We start from the raw sequence: 27,408 nt of genomic DNA on the forward strand, positions 1-27,408 counted from the left end.
GTGAAGCAGAAATGACTCAGCGCTCCAGAGAGGACTGTGTGTGTATGTGTTGGTGTGTATATAAAGGCACTACTTGTTTCAGTATGAAAACACCAATGTGGGATCTGTGAAGTCCTTTACTCTCTGGGCGTTTTTAGGCTAGCAAGTAAGTGGGTTTCCTTACAAAAAATAAAATACTGTATTGTGAAGGTGTCATGGTACTGCTCTTTATATGTTATGAGGTACTGATTGATTACCATATTCATGTAACATGCTACTGCATGGGACTTCAAATACAAAAAATCTTGGTATGACAATGCTTCTTTTTTTTTGTGAGGTATGGGAACAGGGTCCTGGGTGTAAGATTAGGGCTAGCTAATATATTTGCCGAAGATCCTTAAAGGTGCTATAAGGCCGTCATAGCCTTTACTCCTTGTCTCTTTGCAGGTGTAGACTTCAGAAGATCAGATCTTCTTATAAAAGTCCTGCTGCCCTACAAGAAGGCAAAACAAAATTAGCATGCTCTCTCATGTGTGAGCACCTTGCATTTAGTTTTGGTAACTTCGAGAAAAGTAGAGAAAGAAAATCCCCTACTAGACAGAATTGAGAGTGCAGATCATAATGTGGCATTGCTAATTTTACACGTTTGCTCAGAAAAGACGTGTGAACAGGACATTTGGGTAAAATATGAAGAGGATGTGGTCAGAGCTCAGCGTTAGAAAAGAGAGAATGATGTTTACTGTGACTATTTTCAAACAGCTTTGTTGTTTTTTTTCTTCAAACTTTTTTTTAGTCAAGGGCCAGTTTGCAAAAAACACATCTCAGTCTTACTGTGTAAGCAGAGGCGCTTGCTAATTTGTTCAGGTGGCGTTATTTCCTAGTTGAATACTCACTTTTTTTTAATCTGTGTTCACCCCCAGAGTGTTTTGGAGGATCTTGAAATCTGAGGGGTTCGCTAATTAGACACCCAGTACAAATGATCTTTCATGAGTTCAGTAACTTCGTTGAGGTAATTACACAGTACAACATTATTCTTGGATAATTTCCAGAAAAACACAGCGTCGTGAGCATGTGCTTTTTTCCCCCTCCTTGCTCTCTTAGATCATTGCCGATTTTTGTCATAGAAACTGCAAAGCTGAAGGTTTAATGACTCTCTCCTCACGTGGTCGTTATTTAAATGTCCCTTGTTAACGTCAGACAGTTTATACCCAGAAAAAAAAAATGAGAGAGAGAGTGAGAAAGTGAGAGCTTTGTAAAGGGCCGATGTAGGGCAGTCATTTACGGACAGGCGGGGAGGTTTATATCAGTACGACGTGCTGATCTCACACAGATTTGGATGGATTGGAGGTAGATGATCTAGGCTAGTTTTAGGCACAAAGACAGGCAGTAATTAGTCAACTGAGCGTTCCACACAGCAGAAGACTGAAAATAGGGCTGGTATAAGCTACAGTACCGACTTTATTGGGATGTGATGTGCCTAAAGCAGACACATCACAATGAGTCACTAGTTAACCTCCATAACCAACACATAGAGTCAAAGCACATGCGTCAGGAAAGTCAGAGTGACACATCTGATAAACTTGCGTTTGTATGTGGGCGTTTGTGTTTGTGACCCAGAGGAGTGACTCGCTTCTCTTTTCACATGGTTAAATCCCCCCTGAACTGAAGGCCAAGGGCAGGGTGGGGACTAGCTGTCACTTTTCCTCAGCGGGCCTGGTGTCTTAAACAACATTCACCCGACCTCGCAATCACTGCCGATGCACTCATCGCTCCATCTTTGTGCCTTGGACTCCTAGCCGTTTTTTAATAAAATACCACTTACTGGCTACCAAAAGCCCGGCTTTCTCTGTATAGCCTGAGGACAAATTAATATTTCAATCATTTGGGGATTGGAGGAAAAGCCAGGTCGCATTCCCGTCAGCGTCCCTCCCGCCTCCTTCCTCCTCTCCACGTCGTCTGCATACCTATTTTGAAAATGCGATCGAGAGGTCACGCTATTTGAACCGATCTGATTGGCTGTCACCTCTAATCTGACGGACAAGCAGATGTTCCTTTTGGGCATGCTCAGTGGCGTCCGTCGCCGGGCCAACAAGGACACACTGCGACGGCAGGGAGGGGCGGGCAGTCTGAATCTGCCACTTTCCCTCAGCATTAGCATGCCTCTTAATGACCAGTTAAGAGGCAGGCCCGCAAATGAGTTGTGACAAGCGCTTCTGAAAACGGAGTCTTTTTCCCTCATTCCTGCTGCCTCTCAATCAACATTTAAACGCCTTGACGGCCTGACATAATTCCGCAATAATTATCACTCCTGGTCTTCTCCTTGGCCGGGACAGAAGTCAGATTGGATCTCATCACGGCGGAATAATGCTGACCAACAATAACTTTGTTTTTCTCCTTCTCTCTCCTCAGGGATGGGGCAGTCGGCTCAAGCAGGCCGGTTTAATCCGGTCGAAGTGAAGCAGGAGCCGGTGGACAGCACCTCCGCGGCCCCCCAAGACTCTGTCCAGGAGCACAGCCTGGACCTGAGCAAGAAAGACCACAGGTATCCCATCGTCCTCCCCCTCTCGGCTCGTGCCCAGCCCCACCCCGCCCCGTTGTGATTTATCTCTCGAATAATGCCGTATTGTGTTAATTAGTGTGAGTGCTCTTGTTAAAACCCCCTTCACAAGGTGGGTCTGTGGAGTGATCAAGGAGGACGAGATTTACACGCTCCCTCCTTCTCCCACCACGAGGCCTCCTTTGAGGAAATCCATCATACGAATGCAAAAATTCTCCCATAATACCCTCTTTTCATAATGCACGTCAAGTATGAGGCATGACATGTTTGCACATTCATTTAGATGAAAGTGTGTTCGCATAAACCCTAATTTCCAGCCTCCTTCCCTTTTTTTTCTTCATTGTATATTCGCAATCTCGGATAAATTATAATATTTACTGTTCTCATGCAAATCCTGCCTAAACACTGTTCATTTTGCATGTTCTAGCGCTGAATCAAACGGACACCCTGCGCCGGGAAATACATCTCTTTTATCCTCACTTATGAATAAGGTAAGATTCATCCATCAAACGCTTTTCATCCCAAGACAAATTAGCAGGATGCAGAGGGGGCTGTTTGTTTTTTAATGTTTCAGCGCTAATAGGATGAGTTTGTATCATTTAAATTTTCCAGCCATTTTTCATACAGTGTAATTTCAGTCCGCCGCTCGCAAATTAATATAATGAAGCAGGAGCCGGTTGCCACGGCAGATATATAGAGATGTTTGTTTTTTGATGAGCTGTTTTGAACTCTCCGTGCATTTTTTTTCTCTGGCTTTCTTCTTTTTCTCCTCCATCTGCTCTATCTTTATTTATGGACTTTGTAAATTATTTGATTAAAAAGTCAGCGCCGAGAAAAAAGTGCAAATGTCACCCTCATTTTTTAAAAAGACGAAATGGTGCCGAACAGATATTTAAATGTTGTATGTTTTTGTGGGGATTAAAATGGACATTGTTTTAATCATATATCTTCTATGACTAATATAAATGGTGTGCATGTACCATTACCTTGATGATTTAAATAGAAAACTCGCTCTAGTTCTCCTGACGGCTTAGCTCAGCTCTCTCTCTCTCTCTCTCTCTCTTCCTGTCTCTGGCTCTGGTTCATATACAAGACTGAACTGAAACACGTTTAAGTGCACAGAAACTGTTGTGTGTTTGGTTTGTCCTTGAGTAGAACTAGTGTTAATTTGCCTAAGCATGTGTTTATGTCTGTAGATGAATCCTGGTTTCTTCAGTGCTTTGGATCTAAAGTCAGAGCTGGAGGGAGCTCAGTCGGCAGACGGCTCAGACGCAGCTCAGTATCTCAGTAGGGTAATGAAGAGGTCGGGCCCAGAGAAACACACTGAGCTGTGGAGGACCTACCTGCGCAGGTGCCTGAAATCATCTTGTGTCCCTATAGAGTCGTTTCCAGCTTTAGCTTTACTTTTCAAAGTTTCGTCCACGCTACTTTTCTTTTAGACTTAATTCTTTCACACTAACTTTGAGGTATGTAGCTTTCTTTCTTTCTTTCTTTCTTTCTCTCTCTCTCTCTTTCTCTCTTTCTTTACTAAAGCTAATCCGTGAAAATAAATGGTGAACAGTTATACACCTCAAGTACACACTTTCCCTTATACATGCATATAAATTGTCACCTTAAATCATGGACATGTTATTTATGACAGCTACTATCACCGGTGTGCCCAAATAGATCTTCCATTACAGAGAACACAGTCGTGCCTTGGCACCATGTTCTCTATGTTTTGTTGAAAGTGGTGTCTGGTTTTTGTCACCATCCGTCTTTATGATGTACCCTTTTGCTTGTCAGTAGCCTCCACAGTGTTTGTTCCCAGGTTGTTATGTGGAAAGAGAAGATTTATCCAGACCATGTGATGTTATGTACAGTATTTAGTTACAAAGCCCCAGCAAAAGGTCCCAGCCAGAGACCCAGTGCTTTTGGCTCAGGCGTAGTTCACCTAAAGAACCACTTTACTCAAAGTCAGATCCTCATGAGCTAAACCGAGAATACAAGAGTGCGTTTGAGTAACTGACCTGAATTTACGAGCAATTCAACTCTTTTCATCCTTTTAAAGTTTCCCCTTTTCTCACATCTTTGTACAGGTATGACACTGATGATTTCTGTGAAGCCCAGTGTGATTTCTTGCACAAGATCCATTTTCATTGCCTGGTGGAGGATTGTGGGGCGCTTTTCAGCACAGTGGACGGAGCCATCAAACACGCCAAGTGAGGAGCGCTCTAGTTCTGGAGCATTACAATCAAACATAATGAAGTTAAATCAAAGTTTTTAAATGTTAGAGTTCACGCCAACACACAAGTGCACGTACACACAAAATTTACATGATTATGATCTAGTAATGTTAATTTGCTGCTATGTTTGGCAGCTCTATTAAAGCACCTCTAATGGGTGATGCACCTCTCTGTCATTAGCTTCCACTTCAGAGCCAACCTGAAGGTTAAATCGGAGTCCCCTTTCAACGAGAGCAAGGAATCCAACGATAGCACCCCTAATCAGATGGCTGCCCCTACTTCCATGGCCAAGACGCCTCCCATGGAGGTGCCCAGCCTGGCTGTGTCAGGGGGCTACAGCTCATCCCCCTCTCTCCACGCCTGGAAGCAGCTGGCCGGATCGATCCCCCAGCTTCCCGCCTCCATGCCCAGTATGCCAGCCACTTCCCCTCTGGCCACCACATCGCTGGAGAACGCCAAGCCTCAGGTCAAGCCTGGCTTCCTGCAGTTTCAGGACAAGTGAGTAGACACTGCCGTTCTTGTAAATTCATAATACCGTGGTGGTGTGATTTGAATGGGCTGTGCTGCCTGTATTTCCATGTCTTCTGTGCAGTTTTAAATATCTGACAGACGTTTCGTCACGCTTATCTCCCACAGTGATCCTTGCCTGGCCACCGACTGCAAATACTCGAATAAGTTCCACTTCCACTGTCTGTTTGGAAATTGCAAATATGTGTGTAAAACATCCGGGAAGGCTGAATCGCATTGCCTGGACCACATTAACCCCAACAACAACCTGGTGAATGTGCGAGACCAGTTTTCCTACTATTCTCTGCAGTGTCTTTGTCCTAACCAGGTGAGCGGGACTTTCAGAGGTAACATTCTATCAAACATTCCTTGTGTCTTTTTTTTTAGTGGCATATACACCTAAATTCAAAGGTTTGAGGTCAAGTTTTTAATGTTTTTGAAAAAAAGTCTCTTATGCTCACCAAGGCTACATTTATTTGATCAAAAACGCAGTAAAACAGTAATATTATGAAAATATTATTACAATTTAAAGCTGAATTTCAGCATCATTACTCCAGTCTTCAGTGTCACATGATCCTTCAGAAATCATTCTATTTGAAATAGAATCTTTTGTAACATTCTAATGTCACTTTTGATCAATTGAATGTGTCCTTGCTGAATAAAAGTATTAATTCTTGCACATACTTGCGAAAGTTTTTGTTGAAGAGTTATAAGCAATGAACCAATCAGTTACGAGGTGAATCATAACATTACAAACTTTGATTTGAAACAAAAAAGTTTTTGAAAATTGGCCAGAATGACAAAGGTACAAGACTGTGTACTTAACGGATTTAGTGAGCAAAAGAACTACAATCCCATGAAGCATTGCAAACAGCATAGTCAAATTAAAAAAGGAGAAATATAAAACTTCTCATGTACAAATGTTGATTATATATATATATGATTATACTGTATATACATATATATTTAAGTATTTTGAGAGCTTAGACAGATTGACTCGATTACATCATTCGCAGCGCTTCATGGGATTGGGCAGAGCTAAAAAGCTATTTTCAACTCACTGATTGGTGTCATTTTCTGTACAGCATCATGGGCAATGTAGTTTTTCCCTAGGAATTCTGCTGTTAAATACCGTGGCAACAACATTTGCATATGCAAGCATGCTTTTTTTTTTTTTTTTTTTTTTTGTAAAAATTGCATTTAAAACACAGAAAACAAAGACTTACTGTAGGTACACATTTATTTCTCCACAACAAACAAACGAAAACCACCGTGGAGCCCCCAAAGCTGTATAAAATAAACAAGTTTTGCTTTTCATCAAAAATTCCATCATTAATAGAAAAAAGCCCTCCCCTTCCTGCAACTTGCATTTGGAGCAAAACCTGTTTAAATGAATTCATTTATGCGTCCCATCCCCACTTCTCGGAGCTCCCCCCTCCTCTCCAGAGTAGAGTGGGTTCTGTTTATGTGCTCCTGGGGGAACTGCCTCTCTGGAAACAGATGGTGGTGCAGAAACAGGTTACATTGCGGAGGACACACACATGCACGCACACGCAGACTAATGAATTGATAAAAGAGCTGTTTTAGAAATAGATGAATCGCCAAATGAACTAATTGGTGTGTTGTTATTGGGGTCAGCGGCTACAATGTGAACCTAAACTTCATATTTCCGCTGGTCAGTGAGGCTGGTCCTGTCACATGCTCTGAGAAAGAACGAGAAAAAGGATTTAATGAGCAGACGTAACCTACTTCTTCCCTTTGGTACCCTGAGTAATGAGTAACTAACAGACAAATGATCAGACCCTATTTTGGTTCAAAAGATGGTTTAGTAATGCTTGTAAGTTAATGTAATATCTAATAATTGGGTTGTGAAATAACTGTAGAAAACTGAACCATGAAGACATAGACAGTTGCACAAGATGTCCTCGCTCACAAGAGTTTCGTTTATTTGCTGTTCTCCGCAGCACTGTGAGTTTCGCATGAGGGGCCATTATCATTGTCTGAGACCTGGCTGTTTCTTCGTCACTAACATCACCACCAAACTGCCCTGGCACGTCAAGAAGCATGAGAAAGCAGAAAGACGTGCCGCTAACGGGTTCAAATACTTCACCAAAAGAGAAGAATGTGGCAGACTCGGTAAGAACCAACTTTTCATGTATTAAAAGAAGCATCTAGATCACAGAGCTCATTAAAAGGACAGTCCACCCAAAAATTAATATTCTGTCATTATGTAGTTCAAAATCTGTATGCTGTTTTTTGAATAATCATTACACAGCTCTGCTATTAGCGATTGAAAATCTTCAAAACCTTCTATGTTCCATGAAACTGAAATGGTTTGGAAAGACATGAATGTGAGAAAATAATGACTATATTTTAATTTTTCCTTTAATGATTTGTTTGATTCGGTGTGGTTTGCAAAGTAATTTAGTGAGTTCAGTATTGTGATTGAAATCTTACAAATCGTACATGTTCCAGCCTCCTACACTTCTTATTGTTTCAATCACTGTTCACATTAGATACTCGTGTTTCCAAACACTCTGTTCATTCGCTCTCCCACGTTATGTAGCTGGAAGGATCAGAGATGGTGTGAAATCAGAGATGATGTAACTGTAATTTCATATCGATGCTATCACCTGCTATGAAAACACTTTTTCCATTGGCTCTGGCTAAAGGAAAAGTGTTGTTCCCCTAGTTGGGTTGGTAATTGCCCTGCTGTTTGCAGCACAACATACAGTACAGGGCGTGAAACGGCTGCGCTTCGCACTTATTCACTGAATTTTGAGTATGTTTCTCAGAAGCCGTTATCTCATTAGTATCTGTGCACCGATATTTTGTCAAGTGAACGGTTTACATTGACAACAGAGTCAGCGCGCTAGCAGTCGTTTGCATTTTGCAGAACAAACACGTTTGGTGAAAATAAAGATGGTCTCATCTCATTGTAAAACTGGCGACGTTTTATTTATATTACAGAAAACAGGCCGAGAAAAATGGTGTCTGCCTTTTTGTCATACATTAATACTTCAGTATTTATAGTAGGCAATCAAACAGAGGTTGTTTTCTTGGGTATATTTAACCTGTCAGGAATGAGCAATTACATATGTTTGTTAATTACCGTGCCTGTCGAGCTCAGTCTGTTTGTGTTGCTCTTTTTCAAGCCTCGATCATCATCACAAGCAGGCAGATTAAAAGTTAGTATTTTATTTTCTTCTACTCCCCTCCCCTTAAAGGGAGAGTTCACCCAAAAATGCACCCTCATTTCGACCCAAACACATCTGATTTTCTTGCTTCTGTTGAACATGAAAGGAGATGATAGGTAAAATTTCCAAGCTGCTCTTTTCTGTGCAGTGAAAGTGAATGGGGACTGTGCTGTTGAGAAATCAAAGGACAACAAAAGCATGATAAAAGTAGTCTGTATATGTCTACATGCTCTGTAGGACCGAGTCTTTTGAAGTCATATAAGGGCTTCAAGTCATTTTAATTGTGTGAGAGCAGCTTATTTTTTTTCTATTGAATAAAACAGTTTGAGTAAATGATGACAGAAGGTTCATTTTTGGGTCAACTATCCCTTTAAGTTGAGAAAAGAACATTTATTGAAGAGTGGAACGTATCACAAGTGTCCAAAGAGTATAAGGTCTCTCCTGTTGCGTTGTTGGCGGTATAAACCAGGGACATATGACAAAAGCAAGCCATAGAGTCATAAAGAATTGATGGTTCAGCTGGACTGGGAAAGTGGTATCCATGGCAGCAACATTAAACAGAACACCGGCGATGAGGTTACCAGGATCTGGTGGCACAAGAGCCCTGATATTTCAGCATGCGCTCATATTTACTCAACTCTGCCGTTTTAAAGTATATCACCCTTGTGTACAAAAGCAGTCTGACAACAGGCGGCTTGTTGCGCGGCGCCACGGGTGCCATGGTAACGGACAAGCCGGCACCTGCCCTGAATGCTACTCTTTCAATTATTTCAGCACGCATTATTCACAATAAATTATTACGAGCACCATACAATATTTGATTAGTGCGCAGAGGCAGTCTTTAAATTTGAAAACATATAGCAATTAAAATCTGTAGGGCCCTTTGTGTAGAAAAAAAAAATAATAAAAAAAAAGCAAAGGGACAGGCGTGAGGGGGAGGAAATACACCAGCAACAGATAGGTCGTGAAAAATGAATTTAATATGGAAATAATTGTGTGTTTACTTTGGTTTGCAGGGTTGTGCATTATTGCTTCTCCAAATGCAGAATGTATTTATGTAAATTCCAAATTGAATAAAAGATGTCATTGTAATAAAAGAGCACCACAGGTCTAATCTTCAAAAGGTTCGACTTTCCCAGTGTGACACTGGACTCATCTGCTCTGTCTCTCTGCATTATGCAGGCGCGGGACGGAAGCACAATGTCCTCATTACCTCGTTGAGAATCTATGATATATGTTGTCCCTGAAACCCGGGCGCGATGAAGACGGTCTTTGCTCAAGTTAATTTTGTCGCCCGTCTCTTGCAGGGTGCAAATACAACCAAGTTAACAGCCACTTCCATTGTATCCGTGAGGGCTGTCAGTTCTCCTTCCTGCTCAAGCACCAGATGACCTCCCATGCCCGCAAACACATGAGGAGGATGCTGGGTAAAAATTTCGACAGAGTTCCTTCCCAGGTACCAAGAAATTTCCGACACCTTTTAAAGATCACAGCCATAAGCACAATTATAATATAAAGCTAACTTTTATTCTCAAAAGTATATATAATTTTAAGTCCGCCCCTTTTTGGTAATTTGTAGGTGGTCTCTCACACCCACCGACCTGAAGAGATGCAGCACATGGCCAGTCTAGCTTCGTCTGCCATGGTAGGCAGCCATCCTAATCTTACCCACAACTTCTCCGGCATGATGGAGGAAAATGATGACTACATGGACTATACCGGTGGAGGAAGCCCACTGGGACTCTCCTCAGAGTCCTCCAATCAAGACCGCAGTTGCACCAGCACCCCCGTGGGCAACGATAGTTCGCCAGCAGGTGAGTCGACCTAAGAAACAAGACTATTTCATGGCAATAAACATTTTCAGCCTCACATGGTTGACAGTATATGAGAGAGATTAAATCAAACCACAGGCTCAGTGTGACCAGTGGAGCAAATATTTATTTGGTCAATCAGTCAATCAAATTTTGTTGTGTTCCTTGTTATGTCCATCTTTGAAAAGAGAAACAAAAAAAGCTTCACCACCTCTCACTGAATTCCCTGTAGCGGACTCATAAAGCTACTTATGTTGCATCAGAGCAACCAAATGTTTCCAACTGTAATGATATTTATTCAATTATAAAGCACTAAATTTGTCATATAGTCTCCCACACACAACTCACATTAATGCCTATCCCTGTGGCGACTACATAGAGGCATCCGAGACTTTTCTCATCTCTACTGTCATTGAAATCAGCCACACACAGAGGCAGCACAAGTTGTTTATTTTCTCTAGGCTTAAAGGTGCTTAAAGTGATTTTTTGGAATATGACACAGAAAATGTACAGATATTAATATAATTGGTGTCCTGGGAACAGCAATAAACAGCAAAAACAATCTGGATCTTGTTAGCCAATCAGAAAACTTGGCTTGTCAACCATTGAGGGTGGGGATTTGGAGAGAACTCTTGGGGTTAAGGCATGGGCGACGGGTCTAATTCCTGGCGGAAGTTAGTAAACTGGCTAACAATGCTATCGGCACCTTTAAATCTGGGCCTTTGCTCTTTGAATCTGAGCTTTCCTTCATTGAATTGATTTTTATGGGTTCACTGTTTGATTTCAAATGTTATCTTCCATTCTCATCACTGTTGCTTTTGCCTGTTGTCTGACTTTGGTTACCATTTGGCTTTCATTATTTCATTACTTGATCTCTTTCCCTTTTTACCTCCCCACCCTTGTGTCTTATACCTTCCTGTCTCTCTGTTACCATCCTTCCTTGGCACCGTGTCTCTGTAGGACCAGGCTGTCAGGTCCCTGCCTCTGCCACCACTACCTCTGCTGACTCTCCTCCTTCTCAATCTGCACCTCCTCCTCCTCCTCCACCACCTCCTCTTCCACCTCCTCATCAGCCTACGCTCCAGAGTCAGCCTCCATCTCTCTCCTCGGCTCTTCTCCGGCCACCACTCCCCTCACTCCCATATCTCCTCTCCCCATCCTGTCTATCATACTCTCTGCTCAGCGCCTCTCTCGGAGCCACTAGGAGTGTTGTCATGCCAACCAACACACCAGCTTTCAGCCCCATCATTCCTACTTCGTCTTCGGTTAAAAATGACGTCCCTATAGTGCAGGACGCTGCAGGTACCTATCTCGTCTCCACCCGAACACTGCAGCTCTAGAGATACAGTAGTTTGTACTATGGCTAGCAGTTACAAAGCCATTAAAAAGCATTAGCTGGTTAAAACTCTTTAGCTTTTTACACATGCAGTGCAGTTCATGTAAGTCACTGTGGTAGTGGCTTTAGACTTTTGTAGTACATTGCACACCTGCCATTAGGTCCACTGTCTAAAATGCTGTCCATTAGTAGCCTTCTGTAAAAGGCTGGTTTAATCATGCCAGGCTTTAATAGAGTCATGTGATTCCTGCTGGCCAGGACAGGGAGCACATCATTAGCACTGACCTCAGGCTTATGGGAGGGTATCCTGCTCTCCCATAAAGCCAGATGTACGGAAGCACCTCTGAACTCTCCCAATACCTAGACGTGACAGTCACGTTAAAATGTCACCAGTACATTATACAAATGGGACTGTCTCTGTTTGATTATGGCATGGAATCACATTATGTAGGAGAAACCTTCATGTGTAGCTTTGAATAGGGCATGTGGCTACTCCTGTTTGCAGAATTGCTTTGCTGCTTGTCATATTGATCGAAGTCTAACCCGTATACACCTTTTTTTTGCAACCAGGTAACACCATCTCTATCCCAACGGCAACTGGTGCCAAGAAACGCTTCTGGATCATCGAGGACATGTCACCCTTCGGCAAGCGGCGCAAGACCGCTTCGTCTCGCAAGATGCTGGATGAAGGCATGATGCTGGAAGGGTTCCGCCGCTACGACCTCTATGAGGACTGCAAGGATACAGCTTGTCAGTTCTCCCTGAAGGTCACACACTATCACTGCACACGGGAGAACTGCGGCTACAAGTTCTGCGGCCGCACCCACATGTACAAGCACGCCCAGCACCACGACCGCGTGGACAACCTGGTCCTGGATGACTTCAAGCGCTTCAAGTCTTCGCTATGCTGTAACTTCCCCGATTGCCAGTTCTCCGGCAACAGCACCCACTTCCATTGCCTGCGCTGCGGCTTCCGCTGTACGGACAGCACCAAGGTGACGGCGCACCGCAAGCACCACGGCAAGCAGGATGTGATCAGCGCCGCCGGATTCTGTCAGTTCAGCTCAAGCGCAGACTGCGAAGTGGCCGACTGCAAGTACAAGCTCAAGTGTTCGCACTTCCACTGTACCTACCCAGAGTGCAAGCACACGGTGGTGGGCATGTCCCAGATGGATTCCCACAAGCGCAAGCATGAGAAGCAAGAAAGAGGCGAGCTGCCTTCGGTGTCTCCCAACCAGGATGGCAACCATCACCACCACCACCACCACCACCACTCAGGCCTAGCTGTGCCCCCAATGCCCATGAATCTGCCCCCAACCTCACCCGGCACACCGGGGCTGACCCACAACAATATGGCCATGTACCTCCCTTCGGCAGGAGCCGCTGGTGAGTACGAGCATCCGGGCTCAGCGGTCAACCTTGACAGCTCTCTGAACCTGGGGACGGACACCAACAGCTCCTTGTTCTTCCTGAAAAACGCTGCTGGGTTGGGCCTCAGCGACTCCATGGACCTGAGCAAAAGGTCCGGGATGCACCGGGAGCCACTCTCCCTGGCCACCAGTTCTGGCCCTGCTGCCTCAATGGGCCTGGGCAACCCTCAGGATGACACTACCGGCACATCCGGCGATCCTGAAGACGACCTGTCACCCGAGGAAGAGCCGTTAGCCGAGGAGGATGATGACGACGACGATGACGACGAAGAGGAGGAAGTAGAGGAGGACATGAATACAGACTCGTATGAAGATTCCATGCCAGAGCCAGAAGTAGACAAAGACAATGGAGAGAGTTTTGATGCTTCCATGAACCACGCAGAGACTTCCCAACTGGATAAAGAGGAGCCGGAGGCTGAGCCCTAATCTATGCTGTAGAAGGAGAACTATGAATTCCCTGAACAAACGCAAGTTTGAGTGGCCTCATTTATCATGCTTAGAGACGCTGCAGATGACAAGAAAACAACCAACTACAAGAGAAGTGAAGGCCCAAAATGATTTATTATGATGTTTACAAGATGACCAACATTATTAATTTAATTATGCATTAAAAAATGAACAGAGAAATAGACAGACGAGGCCCTCTTTTACACATGGGTGGCTATGTAAACCTTTTCCTACACATCAGTCTTTTGTGTGTGTGCATGTTTGACTTTAATTTATTCGATTTCATTTGTTACTTTTTGTGTGTGGAAAAAATAAGGAAAAAACAATCTCTCTATATATGACTATCTATATAAAGTAGATGTGTGTGGATGTTAATGTACATTTGAATTGCAGTCACTGGATTGCAGGACCCTCGTACCAACCTGAAAGCAACGAAAAGCGTACATTGCAGGAAATCTTTTATAAAGAATGTTGCTCAAATGATTGATTCAGAAACACCCTGTGTCATTATTATTATTAATATTATTGAAGTGCAGGGGCCTGCATCAGTGCTTTGACTTGTATGCTTCTCCGTTGATCAGATGAATTTTTTATTTTTATTCTTTACAATTATCACAGTTCTCACTTAAACCTGCTGTCGTGGTCAGTGGTGTCATAGGCTCCATTCCATATGGACATTCGCCTGCATCTTCAGGACAAACAAACAAACAAAAAAAAAAAAAAACAGTGACCAGTGACTGCAAAGCTTCAGGCCATAAGCATTGATCTCAGTGAATGCTAGCTCTCACTTGATTTCTGTTCCTTTTCTCAATGAGGACCCATTTGGCATTGCATATTCATAGTGCACTTTTGTATAGATGAGAGCAGATACTCAAGCCTCTATTTAAGACGTTTTGTTATCTTTTACATGATTGCATTAATATGGCTTTTTGTTTGTCTGTTTTTGCATTATTCTCTAATTGCACAGGCATGACCAGGTGATGTGGGGGTGTAAATCTCACTGTAAATGGGTCTGTTTCGATGGCGAGAGTTATCGCCCCCTGTGTTTCGGAGAGTTTGTAATGTGACGATGGTGCTACTGCCCAGTGTGAATGGGAGGAGATTACAGCTATGTCTTTGTTTTGCTCCACAATTAGATGTCCTAAAGTGTCCATCAAACACACAGCAGGAGACGAGCGTCTCTGAATGTAGGGAAAAGTTTGTAGGTGTTATTTTTCTTTCCTTTTCCCTTCACAGTTTCTGTAGCATGAAAAAAAAAAAGAAGAAGAAAAAACAAAAAACAATAGTTGCAACAAAGTCTGAAGATGGAGACTGGCTTTTTGAAGCTTCTTTTTTCAGAAGCATCATGTATCTATTTCTAAAAGAAGAGGAAACATGGAGAGAGACTGTCTTTTCTAGAGGGCTGAATGGAGGACAGGCATCACAAAGACACCATGATGAATGCTAGCGCTGGTAGCGCTGCTCGGAAAGTGTGTGATTTTATGAATTGTACAGAAAACAGAAAACAATGTTTCAAGCTTTTGTTTTCTATTTACAACAGCTGTGGTTTCACTCCAATAATAAGAAGTTATTTAATATTTATGTGACCTTGCAATGAGAAAATTTTAGGGTGTTTTTTGCACTTTTTAGGTTCATTTTTACCTTTTGAAATTATGGCATATATCTTTTAACAGGGAATTTGCTTTACAATGTTTAGTTCACTTTGCTTTGATGCACAAATAGTCTTCAGTGTGACGAAGAACTGTTGTTCTGTGTTTTATTTAAGAAAAAAAAAGAGAAAAAAAAAAAAGTTTTTTCTTCGCTTCCAAGATTGGATGTTTTCAATATGAAACGGGCATGCTAGAACCTGGCTTGCCTAACGAGTAACACTAATGATGACTGTAATTTAAATGAATTCTATACAGAGGAAATTATTGCAGTGCTTCGCTCCAAATTACACACACACACACGAAAAGAAAAGAAAAAAAAAGACAAAAATGATTTTTGTTTACTTGGCCTCTATTGAATATAAACAAGGAAAAGCGAAGCGAGGAAATTAATTATTTCCTAAACACGGCTTTGAATCAGAATATAGGCAACTAAATGTGTAGATGGTTATCTTTGAAATATTGTTTCAGGAGGGAAAAAAAGGTTGTATAGTATTTTCTTCTGTAAAAACTATATATGAACAAAAATGCTCTTTGATGAAAAGCTTCCTTTAAAAAGAAAATAAGGAGAAATAAAGAATAAAAAGTTAAAAACTGAACTAACACCAGAATAGTTTGCTTGTATGTGTGTGTGTGAGAGACAGAACGTAAGCGTGTATGTGTGAGGTTTTATTGTTATTACCATGGTTTCCCCATAGTGGTAGAGGAATTAGTGGTAATTAAATCTATACGAGTCACATTATTGTAGCACTGAACAGTGGAGTGTATTTCTACCTTATACGCAAGGAAGTCATCATTTTCAAAGCTGTATATCATGTGCGATCACAATAACAATGAAATCTGCATAATTTAATACCATCCACAACTCTTTGTTTGCTATTGTTTTGGTGTTTGTTTTATTTAATTGAACTTATGTATTTTGCATATGGCATGCCCCTTTCACAGGCCGTTTGTTCTCTGGTCTCAAGTGCAAAGGCGCAGGACTCACACTGAAGCAGCTGTTTGCCTGGGAGATACTGTGCACTTGAATACATTTTATGTGTGTAAAATAGCAGGATTTGTAAAGAGTCGAAATAAAGAAATTCTAATTATTATAACAATGCAAATGTTCCACACAGTGTTTCTCGAAATCATGGCTTTCTCTCCCAAAATGCAGTGCGGTTAGCGTCAGGTAGCGCTGCTGTGCTGCAGAGAAAGTGTTTAACGAGACGGCGGTTAATAAGCAGCTCCCGCTGAGACTAACGCCGTTAAAGGGCACAAGGCCCCGGGTCTGTGGTACGACACAGAGGACGCCCAGCGGCGCTGACTGAGGATGATAGTATTTTAACAGCCTTATTATTTTTCTCTATGAACCGAGCATTTCGTACAACAAATTCAGTAAGCGTGTACAAATAACAATAGATCGTAGTCATGGAGCCATATTAGGGTACAAATGCTCTCTAGTGCATTTTGGGAAAGTTTCTAACACTCTGAAATGGTTTTTGGTGGTTGTTTTTTCATTCTTTTCTTTCATTGTGCAGGCTGCTCGTCGCTTTGACCAGCATATACCATCCTGTCCCACTCGCTACAGCTGTTCTCTTGCCTCACCCTCCTCTTCCTTCTGATGTGTCTTTAAATAAAATCGTGTAAAGCCACCACCATCTGTCTGCCAGCTGGCATCCTGCATATAATCTTGAAAAAAAAGAAGAAAAAAAAAAAACTATGGAAATTATATTACACAAAAACCAGACGGAAACAACCTCCAAACTAACACAGGCTGCTGTTGAAACAACAGATCACCTTATTGTCTAAATAATAAGGGAGGAATAAAATCAGAATAATTCCTAATTTTGTTGTATAAATTATAAATTGCATCCAATTATGTAACAAACATTATTCCAAAAAGTATCTGGACACTTGAGAGACAATTAAAAATGCATGAATGTCTTTATATCAAAAAAAAAAAAAAAAAAGTGACAAAGCGTGTAAAATATTTTACAAAAGATTTTAAATGATAAAAAGGTTTAACATACATTTATAACTGTTACAAGGACACCTTAAAAATAAAAAGTAACCATACATTTTTAAGTACGGTTTAATATTAATTAACATGTACTTAGGATTAGGGTTAGAAATTTGGTTTAGGGTTAGTTGCATGTAATTATGCATAATTTACTGTTATTACTACAGTAAGTATATAAAAATAACACTAAATGTATGGTAACACTTTATTTTACAGTGACAAACAACGTGACGTGCTGGCCAAGTATGGTAACTCATACTCGGAATTTGTCCTCTGCATTTAACCCATCTAAGTTCGTGCACACACATTAGGGGCAGAGTAGTGAACACACACACACCCGGAGCAGTGGGCTGCCATTCACACCCAGGGAGCAATCAGGGGTTAGGGTGCCTTGTTCAGGGGCAGTCGTGGGTATTGAGGGTGGAAGAAAACCCTCATGTCGTTCCACCCGTAAAAACTTCGTTCATCTTCGGAACACAGATTAAGATATTTTTGATAAAATCTGAGAGGTTTCTGACACTTTAGAGACAGCACTTCCAGGTTCTACGTCAGAAAGCAGTGTGACGCTGATGCAGGAGCCGGCCAATACTGAGGCCACATCCACACGAGGCCATGTTCATGATTTATAAAAAGCATCAACCCTCAGTAGGAGTCAGATCCATGTGCATGATTTATAAATCGAGGGAACTAAATAGTAACTCGTGCGCACGTTTTAGTAAATCGAGGGAACGAAATAGTAAATCGTGCGCACGATTTAGCCTACTATTTTTTTCCTGCATGTCATATCCGGGGCTCCGTACGTCTCAAGAAATATGTGCATACACACGAAAACACTGAAACCGACTCAAAACCATCTAGTATACATGCCGGACCAGTATGTGGCGCTGTAATTCTGCCACAGAGATGCATTAAAAACGGAGAAGACGACTTGGAGCATGTGAGTCGAGGTGTCGAGACGTGGGGTGTTGACTTCACAAAATATACGGATTGGCTGCACATGAAAATGCAAGGGTGTCGTTTTCAGATTTATCCAATCTGGGACCTGGTTAAAAAAAATTGCGGTTTATTTAATTACACCTATACGATACAAAATTTTTACGTATACAGCTAAACGTGTCTCCATGTGGACGGGCTCTCAATCTGCGTTCTGTCGCAGAACCCGGAAGCTTTGCACTGTTTACACTACATCAACAGCAGATTTTATCAAAAATATCTTAATTTGTGTTCCGAAGATGAACCTCTTACAGGTTCGGAACGACATGAGGGTGAGTAATTAATATCAGAATTTTCATTTTTGGGTGAGCTAACCCTTTAAATTACAATCCGCTTGTTAAGTCGTGACATAAGGAACGCCGTTTCCGGGTCCAAGCCTCGACTCGTTTCACTTGAGAATGCCATCGACGGCCATTTATGAGCGCTATTTATTCATTTTAAACATCAATCATTTTAAAAAGTTAAACATTTTAAATACACAACAGTCTCCGTGCTCACAGCGTCACAGACATTAATATTTTGACGATTTATAAAAGATGAATCATTGTCTGGCCATCTGGAATTTTGGTATGGAGATAAAGGTTATGATTATAATTTTTTTTGTAGTATTACACCACATCGTGTGTGTATATTAGCACCATTTGTTGTTTTCTCGTGGTATGAGATAGGACCCGGAAGCGCTGCCGCGTGACGTCAGACTTAACAACCGAATGGGGATATGCTGCGTTCCAGGCAGGTTTTTGAGCCCGAAAGTCACAACTTTAAATCACGACTCACGACTTTGTAGCGTTCCAGGAAAGTCACGCCAAACTGCGTAAAAGTGTAAACAAACCAACATGGCGGACCGTACGGGGCTTATGCTCATTAACAATTATTTCTCTCGCCAAAGGTGCTTACTCCTTGCTTATTTGAGGGAAACAGAGGAGGAAAGCGGCGCATAAGGCAAGAGAAGCTGTTATACCTTTTATTTTACGTTATTTTACCATAAACACTGCATCCGTATGGGCTGCCATTGTTGTTTCGCGGGCTATGTGACGTCAGAACCCGTAACTGGGAGTACATCGATCTAGTACGAGTTCACGGGTGGGAAGCCAAGCGGCAACCTCCCCCTTTCTCTCGTGAAGCCAATACGGAAGTAACTTAAACTGCGATTCATCGACTGGCCGCTAGGGACAGGCTCCAAAAGAGAGCAGAATCTCATAGAGTCCCATGTTAAATTGGCCAAGTTTATAGCAGAAAAAAACATGTTTACAAGTTGGTTCAAATTGTGGTTTTGGTCTATACTGCTATTTTTGCCCTTCATGACAACTCTGAGGGGGGTGAATTTTTTTATAACTTATCCGTTTAAATTATATTAAGCCTTAAAGTTCTGCATAATTAAAGGGCGTGGTCACTTGAGTGACAGGTATATTGCGCTGCTGTCTGTGAGCCGTCATGTTACCTCAGCTGCAGCTGAATTTGGCATCTCAGCCGTATTTGTGCTCGATTATTTTATACAATTATAAAATATGGCTTGCTGCATAATATTCGAGACTGATGTGTGTCTGTGTAGATGTGCATGCATGGGGAAGAGACACAGAACACACGTTGTTGGTCGTGGAATTGGCTGAAAGTTTTGGTTGTGAGATTTACTACAATGACAATGGCGGGAGGATATCAAAATCCGACAGCACTGCTTGGATATTATAACTAAAACTGCTGCACTATTTTGAAAAAAAATATACTTTGGACACAGGCTCATTTGTTTGTTAGATACGATCGTATACAGTTTTACAACATAAACGCTGCTCAGATTGCATATCCTTTCTTGAAGAACGATGACAGAGAGCAGATCATTCAGAAGAAATGTGACATGTTTTTTTGTTTTGCAATGGACACTCATATTTTACCCAAGTGCCACAGATTGGATTCATCTCGTGATCTCTATTTCATTATAAAGGTATGAAGTCCCATTTGATTTTCCATGTTGTTATTTGCACAACCAACACTACTGGTGTTGGAGGATCTATATCTTAAAAAACACCGTAGATTGACAGTAAACCTTTAGAACGTTCTGATGATAAAACTTATCTTCATTAATATTTTAGATCGTATCTTAGATAGATAGATAGCTCCTTTGCTGCTAACATGGTCCCGTCGAGCTAGGCGGGCGTGGTTTCAGCAACCAGTCATATCAGCTCAAACCACCTCCCCGCCTCTTTGCCCATTTTCAGTTATCCGGGAGTGACGTGCGGTGACGCGCAGCTAAGATGGCCGCGGCCTCATTTTCGCTTCAAAAATGCTGTTCAGAACTCTATGGGTGACGTCACGGACGCTACGTCCATATTTTTTTACAGTCTATGGTGGGAAGTCACGGGTTTGACTGACGTTCCAGTGCACTTTCACGGGTAGAAGGTTGGAAAAACATGGGTTACGGGTTGCCTGGAACGCGGCAATAGTTCACCCGAAAATGAAAATGTACTCACCCTCAAGTTATTCCAAACCTCAAACCTGTATGAATTTCTTTCTTCTGCTGAACACAAAAGAACATATTTTGAAGAATGTTGCTAACCAAACAGTTGATGGGCCCATTGACTTCCATAGTGTATTTTTTCCAAACAACTTGAATACGAGTAAATTATAGAATTTTCATTTTTGGGTGAACTATGGGTGAGAAAATCTCTAGCATTATTTATTTGTACTTGATTTTCTGTTTGTTCCATAATGCAATGAAATTCATACGTTTTAGGTTTTACATGCGTCCAAAAACTTTGTGAGACCACCATGTGTGGAATTAAAATGAAGCATTTTTTTTCTATATTGATCTTATTCACCCAACATATTTCTCATGAAACACACACAGCAGTGCATGAATGTTCTCCTCTATACAGGCTGTTTTGTCATTCCCATCATAATGAGCCAAGTGTGCGCAGTCATACCAGGGCTGGATCTGACTCGTACTGAGGGTTGATGTTCCAGGAACAGGTTGTGTGAGACCCAGCAGCAGCTCACCACGAACAATGGGGCCCAGAAACATGCGACAGGTGTTTTGTACATATGTCACAGCAGCGGTGGTCACACAGCCTGTTAGGATGCACAAAAATGACGCATAGCGCTTCAAGCATTCGAGTCCACGGGGAAAGCCGTGTATATTTCTTTTCTTATTGCGTTGTTTAATTGCATTACACCCACAAACAAATTCTAACAACTGTGTATTTATGACAATTCAGAAGCGTACAGTTGTTTGGTTACAAATCACATTTCATATGCTTGTCATAAACATTGAAAGAATCATTCCATTTGTGCATAATAATTGCAGCATTGTTCCGTTTTTAGTTTGCGTCTGTAAATCTCATCCATTTCCTCATAACCTTTGGCATTCACATTCATTTTGCCATTTCCATTCATGCATGGCTTTATTTAAAGAGACCTTTGGTCAGAGTTCTAAAAAAAAAAAAAAGATTCATAAGGAAGCTGCCGTGCCTCTGGTAGCAGCTGTTGCTTGTGTGAAAAATTAAGTTCAGGGACCCCAAAGGAAAAAGAGAATTAGACACACATTCAGCCAATTTAACTTTAACAAGACCTTATTGGCGGTAATGTCACAGGCCCGCTATGTACAAATGCTATTCTCTGTATTCATGTCTACTGAAATGAGGAGAAATGCTCAATTATGTTCTGGATCAGGGGAGATTTCAGCATAAATATGACTAAATGTGTGAAGTCAAATACAACCAGTTCATTCAGTAGATAATATTTCTGATTTTGCCAAATCAAGAGTAACACAAATGCAAAAGCAAGGCTCAGAATGATTTAATATCCTCCTATCTGAACATTAAAGCAAAGGCACACCTGTCGAAATCACACAAGTTTTAGCTTGAAGCTGCACAGCTGCACGTAAACAAGTGAAGAATTTCAGTCTGAGATTCACACTTACATAAACTTACTCTGCCAAATTCCAAAAGTCACAAACTTCTAATAACAATTTTGTGCAAGTGATAACAGGTCCTCTCACAGTGTGGGTTAGTAATAAAGACTTGTGAATAATTAGATTTTTTTTTTTTTTTTTTTTTAAGATAAGTAGACTTGCAATTGTAACTTTATCAAGTGTGATTTACTTTATCAAGTGTGGAAAAAAAGGCAAATTATAATACAAAGGCATAAACGGTTATTTACATATCTATTTTTTTAAATAATAAAAAACATGAGTTTATAAAACAATGTATAAAGGAGCAGTAAGAAACAGCAAATTGTATTTAAATAAAATTTCTTAATATTTTTTACACTACACTCCCCTTGAAATGGGGGGGGGGTACTTACGTATTTGTGTAATACATCATATTATGCTCAGTGCACACACATAAGTTTGTCGTTAGTTGATCATATATATATACACACGTATATATATATATATATATATATATATATATATCACACACACACACACATATACATACATATACACACACACACACACATATATATATATATATATATATATATATATATATATATATATATATACACACACACACACACATATACATATATATACACATAATCGCTCAAAAGTTTGGGATCAGTAAGATTTTTAATGTTTTTAAAAGAAGTTTTGTCTGCTCACCAAGGCTACATTTATTTAATTAAAAATACAGTAAAAACAGTAATATTCTGAAATAATATTACAATTTAAAATAACTGTTTTCTATTTGAAAATATTTTAAAATGTAATTTATTCCTGTGTTGGCAAAGCTAAATTTTCAGCATCGTTAATCCAGTCTTCAGTGTCACATGATCCTTCAGAAATCATTCTAATATGTCAATTTGCTGCTCAAGAAACATTTATTGTTTACAATTGTACAAAATATTTGTGTACAATATTTTTTTTCAGGATTATTTGATGAATAGAAAGTTCAAAAGAACAGTGTTTATTCTGAAATCTAATCTTTTGTAACATTATAAATGTCTTTACTGCCACTTTTGATTGATTTAATGCATCCTTGCTGAATAAAAGTATTCATTTCTTTAATTTCTTTTCAAAAAAATAAAAATAAAAATTCTTACTGACCCCAAACTTTTGAACAGTAGTGTAAAATGTTACAAAAGCTTTGTATTTCAGATTAATGCTGTTCTTTTGAACTTTCTATTCATCAAGGATTCCTGAAAAAAAAGTACACAACTGTTTTCAACATTGAAAATAATCATAAATGTTTCTTGAGCAGCAAATCAGCATATTAGAATGATTTCTGAAGGATCATGTGACACTGAAGACTGGAGTAACGATGCTGAAAATTCAGCTTTGCCAACACGAGAATAAATTACTTTGTAAAATATATTCAAATAAAAAACAGTTATTTTAAATTGTAATAATTTTTTTGCTGTATTTTTAATTAAATAAATTAAGCCTTGGTGAGCAGACAAAACTTCTTTTTTTTAAATCTTACCAATCCCAAACTTTTGAGCGGTAGTGTATATATATATTTTATTCCATCAATTCAGCATATTTTCAGCCGTATGATATATCTATGATTGACGTATATATAAATAACTGCCCATGGAACATTAGCATCTTCACCCTTTATTAAAATATTATTAAAACATTTGAACAAATATTTTGTAAGCATACTGTGTAAGTTGTGCTTGGAGTCAATTGTTTTATTTGTGATGCAACAAAACCTGCATAAATGTGCGGATATATTTTTGTTACGGCTGTCATACAAAGAATTTATGAACACATGCCAACCAACAAAATATTAATAACTGATATTATGTTGTAGTCAATGTATGCTTTTTCTTCCTGTGAGCTTTATGTTTGCCAATGCATTTTTTTGCATAGTAAAAGAGAGAGAGAAAAGGAGGATGGCAATGCCAAGTCAGAACAACCTATTATTTCTGAACTCTGAGCCAAGATGGACGTGTCTTGTGATCACAATCTTCCAGATGGTGGCTAGCTCTTCCACTTCAAAACTTTTCTCAATGCAGCTGACTGAAAGAATATCAAATGAACCAAACAATTTAATAATGTAGGGATGTGTGATATTGTGACTGCTGGCCGCTTCAATCTCGTGTAAATTTGTGGAACTTTCTGCCACGCGCAGTAAGCTCTCTGTGCAGGCCTCATTATGGTGCGTTTTCAAATCATCGATCATAGATATATCATATAGGGCTGAAAATATGCTGAATTGATGGAATAAAACTGGTTTAGCAGACTTTGGCGCTCGGGCTGGGAGCTGTTACATTACAAGCAGTTTGCTCAAAGGCTCAGCAGCCATCTCTGGAGCACTGGGGAGATGTTTCAGCTCTTTACGACTCCTTCCAGAAAGAGAGTACTGGGAGCAACAAGGCATTACTCTCTCGCACGCGCACGCGCCAGCAAGGGCCATTTACTTACCAACTAAGGAGATCCTTAAGTGCTAAGCTGTAAATTTGGTTAATTTAGCACGATTCCACAGAGAATTGGTTGGTTTTCTTGCGGGGGAAAACCCAGCAGGCTTGCTGAGAATGAGCGAAGATGGTTGATGTGGTCCTTAGCGCCTTGATGACGGCAGGAACACGGGGCTGACAGCGCGCGCCGGAGCTATAAAACAGAGCTGCCTGGCAGCCGTACACGCAGAGGCACAATGCGCGGCAATATGAAAATTGCTCAAACTTAATCCAATTAGCTTGTATTGAAGAAAGATGAAAATGTTCGATACTTAGAGAAAATGGTACAGATGGAGACGTGGCCCTGTGAAATCACACGTCCAGGCAATCAACGCTGGAAAACATCACGCAAATGCAAGCGATAAATCGCGATATTTCACATTGTCAAAGAGTGTGTGCACTGCCTCTGTGATTAGAAGCACCTGCACGTTCATATATTAAGGATACAAACCAGACCATTTTCAAATTGAACCTTATTGAATGAAAGAAGTGAGGGAGGGAGAAATAAAAGCCTGCTACCAATTTCGTACATTTAACTGACTCTTAAATCAGGCTTGATTGAGAGGGAACAAAGAGAAGTAGAAAAGCAGCTCTTCTGATGAACCGCTCAGTACATGACATTCAGCTCTGCAGTTCTGCTCTGACTCTAAAGCCATCAGCTATGTGTGTTTGCATGATGACCATAAGGACATGACAGAATCTCCCAATGCATCCTTGTGAACTCGGTCAAGGAAAATAAGAGCTTGTTTGGTGCAGCAGCTGCGGACTTTATGAAAAGAAAAGTGAAAACAGGTGGGAAGAGGCTTGTGCTAATCTTTCACATTATGGTGGTTGATAACACACTGGTCTCCTCACTCCACACACTTTAAATACTGTCATGTAATACCTAATACATCAGCAATGTGATATTTGCAGAATGGAAGAGGTGAAGATTGGCAAGATGTTGCTGATACTAATAATAGATAAAGTGCTTGAAGTGGAAAAAATGTTTATATATATATATATATATATATATATGTGTGTGTCAACACATTTAATTTGACATTAAAAATGAACAGACTAAGGAAAAAATGTACATAAAAATCTATATTAACAGCAGTAATATCAGTCTGTGTACATGACATGAAAACTTTAAAATATATTTTGTGTCAGATAGTTGAATGTAAAGAGATATGTTTGCTTTAACTTTTTGTATCCTCTTGTAATACTATCCCCTAAACGACACTTAAACTCCAGTGAAGTGTGTGATATTTATACATGTCATTCAGAAGGACCCTTTATATCTGAATTAAATTTGGATGGTCAAAACATTGGCTTGTGAGACTAACATTCTTTGACACGTTTCCAACGACATAATTTGTCTATCCACACTAAATACGAAACTGCTGAGCTATGCCACACTATCACAGCCAATCAGAAGATATTTGATGTTTAATGCACAGTTATGTTAGTTCATCCAAAAATGAAATTTCTGTCATTTATTACTCACCCTCATGTCGTTCCACACCCGTAAGACCTTCGTTCATCTTCGGAACACAAATTAAGATATTTTTGATAATCCGATGGCTCAGTGAGGCCTGCATTGCCAGCAAGATAATTAACACTTTCAATGCCCAGAAGCTACTAAAGATATATTTAAAGTGCCCCTATTATGGCTAATATTGTTTTGCCTAATTATGCCTAATATTGTTTTGGGAGTCTCCTACAACAGGTTTACATGCATGCAAGGTCAAAAGAAACTTTAGTTTTCTCATAATATACATTTAATTTCACCTCAATGTATTTCACCTCGTAAACGATTTGTTTGAAGCAGTTCAAAAAATCAGTCTTTCTAAACCCCTCCTTTCCGTGAGCTTACACTGCTCTGATTGGTCAGATGGCCCAATCCTTTGCGATTGGTCTACTGTATGCACCGCACACCCATTGGCAAAACTGAATAGAGTGCCTCGGGGATGACGCATTTTTGTAGGCAAAACCCGGAAGCGAGTTAGCATTTTAGGACTTCCGGTTCCAACGCCTTCAAGTCTATGGGTTTTTTGAATGGGTTTTTGCTAAATCGCCTGAAATAAGGTCTGTGGTTAACAAAGCCTCTAAATACTTTCACGTTTTGATCTATGACATAAAACACACCAGTTATAACCCACTTGTGATTTTTTTTTTATACTTTTACTGTGTCTTAAAATCGGCGGTTGCTAACAAATTGCTCAAAGGGACTACTTCCTTTGGCGGGGAATTTCAACGTCATCATTAAAAACGGGACATTTGGACAGCATTTGTCATGAAAAAGTGGATAAGTATTAATAACAGCGCAGATCATAATCAGCGAGCATGTTTATAAATAAAGTTGTTTTCTAAATAAAGTTTGAGGACGCTTGGTGGTGACGACGTTGATCCGCGATCATGGTGTGCTGTAGTCCGTTTATAGCCTACTGTTAGCCTTTTATATCTGACGACTTTATTTAGGCTTCAAAATCTATAAATGTTGTGTTAACTTGTAAAGATTATCTTGACAGACAAAACGTGTAAGTGTCATAACCCTTTGTGAAACACAGAGCTTATTTTCTGCGATTTTCCAAAAGTCTATGGGAAAAATGCATAGGCTTTCAACCGAGGCAACCCGTGCGCCGCTAACTTCCGGGTTGGCCTACAAAAACGCGTCATCCCCCTTCTTTTACTGTCTATGGTCATCCCTGGGGCACTCTATTAAAGCTATGAATTCGCAAGACATTGTATACAATGTATGGACAGAAAAGATAAAATTGATTTTACCGTATCAATTCGAGCCCGACGATGAAACATCTGAAGTAGTCGATCAACCAGAAACGGATTCGCAATCCCGACTGGAGTACGACGTTGTCTATGGTAAGTGTCACCTTAGT

The 27,408-nt window shown here is 40.5% G+C and overlaps 1 protein-coding gene and 1 long non-coding RNA gene across 6 annotated transcripts in view; one reads left to right on the top strand and one right to left on the bottom strand.

The window, feature by feature from the left end:
- The window catches only part of casz1 (castor zinc finger 1), a 49,824-nt gene extending 33,589 nt beyond the window's left edge, over positions 1–16,235 (top strand). For 3 of the 5 annotated variants that reach the window (XM_048178254.1, XM_048178251.1, XM_048178252.1), the window contains 11 exons: positions 2,389–2,521; positions 2,964–3,027; positions 3,733–3,887; positions 4,615–4,737; positions 4,942–5,259; positions 5,398–5,596; positions 7,233–7,404; positions 9,773–9,921; positions 10,045–10,279; positions 11,237–11,578; positions 12,183–16,235. In XM_048178254.1, coding sequence (XP_048034211.1) covers positions 2,389–2,521; positions 2,964–3,027; positions 3,733–3,887; positions 4,615–4,737; positions 4,942–5,259; positions 5,398–5,596; positions 7,233–7,404; positions 9,773–9,921; positions 10,045–10,279; positions 11,237–11,578; positions 12,183–13,468 — 3,176 coding nt within the window. In that variant the 3' untranslated portion in view covers positions 13,469–16,235. The remainder of the gene's footprint in view (positions 1–2,388; positions 2,522–2,963; positions 3,028–3,732; positions 3,888–4,614; positions 4,738–4,941; positions 5,260–5,397; positions 5,597–7,232; positions 7,405–9,772; positions 9,922–10,044; positions 10,280–11,236; positions 11,579–12,182) is intronic. The other 2 variants (XM_048178255.1, XM_048178253.1) reach the window with 1 other exon arrangement.
- Positions 16,236–16,729: 494 nt separating this feature from the next.
- On the bottom strand, positions 16,730–25,503 carry LOC125260096. Its single transcript, XR_007182971.1, has 3 exons — positions 24,498–25,503; positions 21,049–21,193; positions 16,730–16,806 (listed from the first exon to the last, which is right to left on the bottom strand). It is a non-coding gene; the product is annotated as an uncharacterized LOC125260096 (long non-coding RNA).
- Between the last annotated feature and the right edge of the window lie 1,905 nt (positions 25,504–27,408).

The sequence above is a fragment of the Megalobrama amblycephala genome, linkage group LG24 (genome assembly GCF_018812025.1).
Source record: "Megalobrama amblycephala isolate DHTTF-2021 linkage group LG24, ASM1881202v1, whole genome shotgun sequence".
NCBI lineage: Eukaryota > Metazoa > Chordata > Actinopteri > Cypriniformes > Xenocyprididae > Megalobrama > Megalobrama amblycephala.